Here is a 9,994-nt window from a genome sequence, read left to right on the forward strand (position 1 = left end):
TTATTGAGCGTCGCTTACGTGCTTAATTTGTCTATAATCTTACCCAAAATCCACGCTCTCGGTCGTTGGTGGTTAGCTAGCAATCATGCTTAGATCCATCTTTCCAAAGGTACATCTATATCATGATGAAGAACAGCTCGAAAGATACACATCTACAGATGCGTGTCATACCGTTTAATGTAGAGAATTCTTTCCAAAGGTGTAAACACATGCATGACATGAATTATTTTGATGATATGTCCCGCTTTCGTTGACAGCTACCATCCTTTTTATTCATACTAGTATATCCTTAATGAATGTTGAGTGCGAGGGAGGGAGCGGATAATTATAAAATTCAATATGATATATGGTTTTGGGCCGGATTAAATTCTAGCGAACACACTATTTAATATAATATAGTTGCGATCTATCATCGATCCTTGGACTAAGGTCTTTACCTACATCCACAGTCTAGATGTGAAAAAGGTGTTAAAATGCACTATCTAAGTCTTTCCATTAGTTTGAACTTTTGGTTGAGTTGTTCATTAGATCGGTTGATGGAGATGATCTGAATCTGCACTTCGTAGTACTATCACACACTGAAATTTTTACACACTACCCCTTGGTTGCCAAATGGAGCAATCAGAGCTTATAAAATGTTCTGCAAGATAATCTCTATTATGATGTAAATTCTTGTGGGCATATCGGAGAGTAGAAGTTGTCAACGCCTACTGCAGTGGTACATTTTTATCTTATATGATGAACACCGCCATGAACGATTACATTGTAGTACCTCTGATCGGTTTTAATCCACGAGGAGAAATACTTCTGCATGCTAAGTGGTGGCTGCGTTAATTAAATCCGATCGGAGGGAGTATTTCACATGCTCTTCATTTTACAGATATGTACTGATATACACGTAGCAAAACGCGTGCTGCATCTGCATGCCAAAGATTCAAAGAATAGTGACAGAGAAAAATGAACAAGAAACCAGTCCAGGGGCCGTGTCTAAATCTGGGGCAAATTCTGCATGTCACCAGCCTGCATGAACAGTTGTACCCAGAAGTCCATGTCGGCGTTGCTCGACGGCATCGAAGCACGGTCTGCGACCCGGGGATCGCCTGCTTCCATCACGGAACCGGAACTTTCCACCGTCATTGCCAGCGTCTCCGACCAGAAACTGTCGTCAATCTCGAACTCCTGCGAGTCCGGGCTGAAGCTTTCCGTGATCTCCAACGACGAGCTCGCCATCGAGTAGTTGGTGGCGGACGACGAGATGGGTTGCTCCGGCAGCACTGGCGCGGAGGTCGGACTGTCGTGTGTAATCACGGTCGTCACAGCCGCGGGCTTCTTGGTTTTGCGCTTGGGCGCAGCGGACGGCATGGACGAATCGAGTCGTTTCTTGAGGTGCGTGTGCCAGACATTCTTGATCTCGTTGTCCGTCCTCCCCGGTAGCCTCGCCGCGATCATGGACCATCTGTTGCCGAGCATGGCGTGGAGCTGGATGATGGCGTCTTCCTCCTCGCCGGTGAAGTTGCCGCGCTTGATGTCCGGCCGCAGGTAGTTAATCCACCGGAGGCGGCAGCTCTTGCCACAGCGGAGCAGCCCGGCCTGCTTTGGCAGCGCCCGCCAGTTGCTGTGCCCATGTCGCTCGATGTGAGCGATTAGGGTCATGTCCTCCTCCGCCGTCCACGGGCCCCTGTTGAGCCCCATCTTCTCGCAGCATGGCGACCTCCCCATTGCTAGCTACCTCACCACTCGTTCAGCACTCGTTCTCTTACTGTGTTAGGGATGGACTGTTCAGTACGTTGACGCTTGGCTGCCGGAGCTACTCGAACGCCTACGGCTGATGGTCTGTGTTGGACTTGGATTGCGAGGGCCTCGAGCCCTTTATGCATGCTCGGTGTGCAAGCAAAACGTGGTCAATTGGGGCTTCGGAGCAGCTTCCTCGAGGCCACGCCATGGGTGACAAAACGAGGGGGAATAGTAGCGTTAACTCCAAACTCAGCTTGTTCCTATTTTATTGTTTGGATGATGGACTCCGTGTGCACTGCTTTGTTCATTTTCTATTGCGCAGATTGTTTCTACTTTATAGTTTGTGTGGTCTCAAGTCTCAACTCTCATGCAGAGTCTACACTGCTCCATTGAAGTGTGTGAGATTTTGTGTTTCTGCCTTCCTGATCGCATGGTTATGCTTAAACGTTGTTTCGCAGTCAATATTTATGATCTAATTATCTAGCTAATGATGGAGATATCGAGGTCATTGCTTGAATGAATCATGAACTAGAAGGATTTAATTAATAAATACCATATTGAGTTGAAAGTTTCACGATTAGGAAGTGACGTTCTTATATTAATTTACTAAATAGGACAGCAAATTTGGAGTTTTGTATGTACTTGAAACTTGATTCACCAGGATGCGTGAACGCTAGGATTGCTATTTGAGAAATGAAAACGTGAAGTTGATACTTTCAATCTAATTATAATAAAATTGTTTCTTGGTACTTAAGTTTTGTGTAAGTACGAGAATCTAGAATCGAAGTATTTTGGTTCTTTTGTTTGGCAAACCTGTTTAGTAGGGCAGCTAAGAAATGCGGTTATCGATCGATAGCCACTGTGACAAACAAAACAAGTGACAAACAAGCTAGGGTAACCAACTTAACTAAACCACAAAAACTTGCATCGATATTATTATTGAAGTACTACTGTAGATATTATGATTCAATAAATATTATCAAAGTATTACTACCTTCGTTAGTTGTTACAAGGCCGGCATGTTTCCTTAGATCGTCAATTTGACTAACATAACATGAATTGTACAACACAAAAATTATATAATTTTCTTCGAGAACACGCAGCAGAATCTGCGTGTCATTGCATTAAGCTTAAGGAGAAAGCCAAGGAATGGCTACAACACACCACACATGCATTGCGGCTTACAATGCACTCTTCCAACACGACTACAACCTCAAGACCGCGTCACGACCAAAGCAAAACACCACACAAGAATGACCAAAACACTGAGGCTGCCCCGACCAACGTACCACAACTCAAGCACCTAGAGGGAGTTGGCGATGGCGAGTGGATGGACAGGTCCGACCACTCTGGTTAAAAGTTAGCTAGAGGGTGTTGGCGACGGCGTACATAGCGCTCCGGAGCCCTACACCTAGAGTAGAGACCAACACAAGCCTTCACTACCCAGTCCAGCGAGACCGCCATCTCCGCAAGCCACAATGGGACACCCTTCATAGCCTAGGCAGCGCCTCCAAGAAGGGGACGACGTGTCTTGCCGTCGCTGCCTAGTTCGGTAAATCAGACTTAGGGTTTCCCCCGGAAGAGGGGAAGAAACAATCGGGACATTGACCACGCCTCCAAGGAGGGAGTGGCACCCGTAGTCGTCACCGCAGTCAACACCGGAGGACTCCGAGCAGGGATTTTCACCCCGGCCAAAAATTGTTTCCCTGACCAAACAGAGAAGACCAGGTTACATGTTGCAAACTTGGACCACCACCGCGGTAGAATGAGAAGGGCCGGTGAATAAGATTGTTGACCACCACCATAGCGGCCACCGCTCGCCCAAACCGAGACTGAGATGGTCATATCGGGACAAGAAGGCACACCACCCCTACCGGAGCAACAACTCCGTGCACCACCTGCACTTGAGGACGACCACCATGATGACCCGCATGGCAGACAGAGAGCAGCGCCATGGGCGACGGCACACATCCATGGAGGCGGCGCAGCCACAACCCAGACCGAGCCCGCTTTGGCCCAGATTTGGACTGACGGGCCGGCTGCCGCTGCACTGCACCGCGTGGCGCCCGCGCTTCGGCCCCGCAGCTACCAGCCCTCACAGCACTGCCTCCTCGCCAGCTCGATGGCCACCGCCGCCGCACCAGCTCCGCAGGCTCCGCCTTCGCGCACAGCCGCCCAACGACGCCTCTCTGCTCGCAGACGCGACGCAGGAGTGTACCCCAACACTCTCCGCCTTTGACGGTCGAGCGCCGCCACCACCACCAGCGTCGACGGCGACCGATGGGAGTGCTAGTGGGGGAGGTGGTTCGACTAGGGTTTGGGAGGCCTCCAGAGTTGCCCGAGCGAGCCGACCCGGGAGGCTTTTCGCTAAATTTTGAAAAAAAATATACCATTAAAAAGTAGAACATCTAAACTTTCTAATAATATGTGTTTTATAATATATACTAATATTATGTTGATCAAATTTAAGATCTATGGATACACTCCGACCTTATAATCCTAACGAACGTAGTACTATAGTGTAGACATAGGCTTTGAGTTGGAAAGTTTCTATGTCGCGCTTTGCCTTCTCTCACAAGCATATGCAAGACATGGACAAGTTTTTTTTTATCCACTAAGATTTGTGATAATCGAATGGAAACTGGAAATGTCTTCCCCTCACTATAGGTATTATTGCCCCTTAATATTTTCCATATAGATTCGAATTTAAGCATTCCAAACTTGATTCATTATAGTGGAATATAAAAGGGTAAGAAAAACTTTTGATTAATTTTCTCAGTTTTCACACTCCATGCCAAGTGGGGCCTTCATTCGAACACACGTCAATAGCACAATGGGGGTGACAATGAATTATATCGACCACTGCACATTTGAGTTTGCTTTGCGCACAATTTAGGTCATAATTTGATCTACTCTTTTCTAACCTACAACATTTTGAAGTCAAATTTCATTTTAAATTTCTCCAACGGTAAAAAAAACCTTGATTTCTGTTAGCATCAATGAGAAAACGGATCTAACAACAGCTTCCGGCCGGTAAAAAGAAAAATACATTGTTGAAAATCCTTGGACTTGGCCAAATATTGTAGACCGTTCCTCAAGGTTTCTATTGCTAGGTGGACTAGCGGACGAACGGCATGCGCTATCATTGACATAATTGATCATTTTGGGGTTGTCCATTGAACGAGCTGTCATTCTCTCCCCGTCGCTGTTCGACTGTTTTGGATAAAAACGGCTCCCTGGAGAAAACGAACCATCTTCCTTTCTCTCTGAATGAGTCGAGCCTCCAGGTTTCCCCTTTGGGACTTAGTATGACCACCAAGTCGAAATTTTCGACGAGGTCGCTCAATCAAGTGGGCTTTGTGAGCTGATTTGGTCTTTATCAAGCGGTCGCCGCGAATCCGTGCGTCACTGAACATTTCAACAAAGATAGAACCAGCGCTGCAGTTTATTGACTGGTTACATTTAAGATTTAATGTAGCTCGTCTGTCGTAGTATACAGATATGTACAAGATTGTTGTACGTAGCGTGTCTGTCGTAGTGTCGTCGAATTTGTACTTAATTATCGTGGCAAGTGTTCTGGTCTACAGCAAGTGGCAAAAGGTCTTCAAAGGGGCTATCTACTCTCTATACGTGATTGGAAGTTATAAACACCTATGTCTTTACTGGTTAGATTTACTGTCTTTTGCAAACAAACAAAAAATACTGTACTGCCAAGTACTTGAATATCCTCAGTTCCCGTTGTCAAATCAGCACAGGTAATCAACGCACGGACCAATCTTTCGACATCTCCCAAAAAGTGGATGAGGACACACAAGGAGTAAGAGAGTGCCCAACGAAGCCTCCGAAGATACTAGGCCACGCAAACTATGTCAAGTGTATCTCCGCTGGGGAAAATGACAGCCGCGCTCCAAGAACTTAAGACCTGCATGCTCAGCCTAGATTCAATCAAGTCAAGCTTTAGGTAACCAATCAAGTCATCCATTAGTTAAAACGAAGCACCTACTAGCTGCGTACAAAATTGAATAGAGTGCTGCTATACACACGACAAATTCCATCCGATCTCCGTACGAGCAAACTTACCACACGCGGGTAACGAGCGGTTTGGCTTTGGTTTGTGATTGGGATCGGGAAGGAACGACCTGGTCCACTGACTGACAACGCGTGTAAACATATCTCAACTAGTTGTAGGCTTTTCAGAAATAGCTAGTGAAAAGTAGGTGTAGGGTTTATTTAAAATTTGAAAAAATGTTATTTAAAAGTATTTAAAATATAAAATAAATATTTGCATGTATATATTATCTTGATACTTTCACGTGCCAATTCCCAAGAAAACATATAATTTTATCTGACTTATATAAAAATTAAAAATATGCAAATGACATCGGCGGCCCCCAAATAGGCGCAATCTGCCGCGGGTCCATCGCGATCTGCCGGTAGTCCTCGTCGACGGAGCGGCCGACGATGAAGTTCTGGCCGGGGAACTCCTCCGGGTTGTCGTCGCCACAGAGGGCCGCCTGCACCTCCGCCTCCATCTCCCACAATTGCTTCTTCGCCAGCAGAAGTGGTGGCGAGGCCTGATACGTCCCCGACGTATCCATAATTTCTGTTGTTCCATGCTTGTTTTATGACAATACTTACATGTTTTGCTTGCACTTTATGATGATTTCATGCGTTTTCCGGAACTAACCTATTAACAAGATGCCACAGTGCCAGTTCCTGTTTTCTGCTGTTTTTGGTTCCAGAAAGGCTGTTCGGGCAATATTCTCGGAATTGGACGAAATCAACGCCAAACCTCCTATTTTTCCCGGAAGGCTCCAGAACACCGAAGAAGAGTCGGAGAGGGGCCAGAGGGCCACCAGACCATAGGGCGGCGCGGCCTGGCCTGGGCCCGCGCCACCCTATGGTGTGGAGCCCCCAGGTGCCCCCCTGCGCCGCCTCTTCGCCTATAAAATCCCTTTCGACCTAAAAACACCGTACCAATTGACGAAACTCCAGAAAGACTCCAGGGGCGCCGCCGCCATCGCGAAACTCCAATTCGGGGACAGAACTCTGTTCCGGCACCCTGCCGGAACGGGGAAGTGCCCCCGGAAGCCATCTCCATCAACGCCACCGCCTCCATCATGCTCCGTGAGTAGTTCCCCCATGGACTACGGGTTCTAGCAGTAGCTATGTCGGTATACTCTCCCCCATGTACTTCAATACAATGGTCTCATGAGCTGCCTTACATGATTGAGATTCATCTGATGTAATCGGTGTTGTGTTTGTTGGGATCCGATGGATGATACATTATGATTAGTCTATCTATAAAGTTTGTGAAGTTATTGTTGCTGCAATCTTGTTATGCTTAATGCTTGTCACTAGGGCCCGAGTGGCATGATCTTAGATTTGAGCTCTATATTGTTGCTTAGATTGTATCTACAAGTTGTATGCACATGTCACTGTCCGGAACCAATGGCCCCGAAGTGACAGAAATCGGGACAACCGGAGGGGATGGTAGTGATGTGAGGATCACATGTTTTCACGGTGTGTTAATGCTTTGCTCCGGTACTCTATTAAAAGGAGTACCTTAATATCCAGTAGTTTCCCTTGAGGCCCGGCTGCCACCGGCTGGTAGGACAAAAGATGTTGTGCAAGTTTCTCATTGCGTGCACGTACGACTATAATTGGAAAACATGCCTACATAATTAATAAGCCTGATGTTCTATCTTAATGCTTTGATTCCTGTCAATTGCCCAACTGTAATTTGTTCACCCAACACTTGTCACTTATTGGAGAGTTACCACTAGTGTAGATCGCTGGGAACCCCGGTCCATATTTCATCATCAAATACTTGTTCTACATGTCATCATATTACCTCTGTGTTACTATTACTGCTGCTGTGTTACTATTACTACTGCTCTCATATTACTGCTACTTTCACATCACCCCTCGTTACTAGTGCTTTTCAGTGCAGCTGAATTGACAACTCAGTTGTTAAGGCTTATAAGTATTCTTTACCTCCCCTTGTGTCGAATCAATAAATTTGGGTTATACTACCCTCGAAGACTATCGCGATCCCCTATACTTGTGGGTTATCAAGACTGTTTTCTGGCGCCGTTGCCGGGGAGGCATAGCTCTACTCATAAGTTCACCTGGGGAGTACACTCTACCTCTCTCTCTGTTTTATTTTATTTTGTTTTGCTTAGTTTACTTTTCCCTAGTTTACTTGTGCTTAGTTTATTTCTGTCTAGTTTTATTTTGCCTAGTTTACTTTTGCTTAGTTTCTTTTTGTCTTGTTTTACTTTCCTCATATACCCAAAAATCCATAAAAATTTGAAAAACCAAAAAATTAAAAACTGCTGTTATGGGAGAACCAACAACCTACTTGGAGCTTATAGAATGTTATAATAATTATAGAAAATCAAGAGCTGGTGAAGTAATGAGCGCTATGATAGAAAAAGTGAATACAATTGCTAAAATCTTGCTTAAACGCCATGATATAAACTGTTGCTCTCAACAGGATACTAAACATCTTAAATTTCAATGTGGCTTTAGTGAGGAATTTTTAATTAAGAACTATAATCGGAATTGCTATATTCATTATGGGTTCGAAGAGGTAGAACAATTTGTCGTGTTTATGGGAGCCTCTGAGATCGAATCCTTCATGGTTGAGAATTATGAAACTTGTGTTGTTTGTAAGGACCTTAAAGATTATGTCTCTTCTATCCTTAATTGTTGCATAGAATGCTTCGGTAATAATCCTTATATCATTGATTATAAAGAGAGACACATTAATGCACAAGAATGCACTCACAATTTGCAGGAACCGGTGGAAGAAGAAACTGATGAACCTGAAAGCGCATTGGATGAAAAAGAGGAGGAAATTGATGAACCAGAAAGCTCATTGGATGAAAAAGAAGAGGAGAGCGACGAACAAAAGGAGGAAGAATGGATTAGCTACCCATGCCAACCTTCTAATGAGAGTAACTCTTTATCTCTTACATTATTTGATTGTTCTCCATGCTTACCGAAAGAGGTTGAATGTTATGTTCCTGTGGATTCTCTTGAAATATTCCCTATGAGTAATACTTGTGAGAATGATTATGCTACTGTTATTTATGATAATCCATGCTATTTTGATAAATCTTATGATAATGCTTTGTTTGTGCCTGATGTCGAAATGCATGGTACTAAAGAATTTTGCTTGGCAAATGTTTATGATAAAGCTCTAGATGATGGTCCTATGTTACTTGATAATATTAATTGTGCTACTAATGAAAATGGGATTGGAGAGTTATTGACTTTATCTATGTGTCCCATATCTCTTGAGATTGATCAACTACCTTGTTATATTATTAATAAAAGTAAGTTTGAAAGTTTTAATTCCACTATTCTTGAACTTGATAAAAATTATATGTTTGTGGATCATGAAAAGTATGCTGCATGTGATAGTTATATTGTTGAGTTTGTTCATGAAGCTACTGAAAATTATTATGAGAGAGAAAAATATGGTTGTAGAAATTTGCATGGTACTAAAACACCTCTCTATGTGTTCAAAATTTTGAAGTTGCACTTGTTCTATCTTCCTATGCTTGTTACTTTGCTTTTCATGAACTTGTTTATTTACAAGATTCCTATGCATAGGAAGCATGTTAGGCTTAAATGTGTTTTGTATTTGCCTATTGATGCTCTCTTTTGCTTCAAATACTATTTCTTGCGAGTGCATCATTAAAACTGCTGAGCCCATCTTAATGGCTATAAAGAAAGCAACTTCTTGGGAGATAACCCATGTGTTATTTTGCTACAGTACTTTATTTTATATTTGTGTCTTGGAAGTTGTTTACTACTGTAGCAACCTCTCCTTATCTTAGTTTTGTGTTTTGTTGTGCCAAGTGAAGCCTCTAATCGAAGGTTGATACTAGATTTGGATTTCTGCGCAGAAACAGATTTCTATCTGTCACGAATCTGGGCTGTTTTCTCTGTAGAAAAATCAGAAAAACATGCCAATTTACGTGCGTGTTCCTCAGATATGTACGCAACTTTCATTAGTTTTGAGTTTTCTGATTTGAGCAACGGAAGTATTTTATTAAAATTCGTCTTTACTGGCTGTTCTGTTTTGGCAGATTCTGTCTCTGTTTTTTTGCATTGTCTCTTGTGGACTTTAAGCGAGCTTTTCTAGACATAGAGAGCTGTAGCTAATGTTTTATTGAGTTCTCGCAATGTGCCACTACAGGACCAAGGTGGATTCAATTTTTTTGAGTACTAACCCCTCTAATGAAGT

General features: G+C 43.8%; 1 protein-coding gene across 1 annotated transcript; it reads right to left on the bottom strand.

Annotated features, from left to right (window-relative positions):
- Nucleotides 1–694: 694 nt before the first annotated feature.
- On the bottom strand, nucleotides 695–1,824 carry LOC127307050 (transcription factor MYB30-like). Its single transcript, XM_051337743.2, has one exon. It carries the CDS (start codon nucleotides 1,717–1,719, stop codon nucleotides 988–990), a length of 732 nt encoding a protein of 243 aa, XP_051193703.1. The 5' UTR covers nucleotides 1,720–1,824; the 3' UTR covers nucleotides 695–987.
- Between the last annotated feature and the right edge of the window lie 8,170 nt (nucleotides 1,825–9,994).

The sequence above is a fragment of the Lolium perenne genome, chromosome 6 (assembly GCF_019359855.2).
Source record: "Lolium perenne isolate Kyuss_39 chromosome 6, Kyuss_2.0, whole genome shotgun sequence".
NCBI lineage: Eukaryota > Viridiplantae > Streptophyta > Magnoliopsida > Poales > Poaceae > Lolium > Lolium perenne.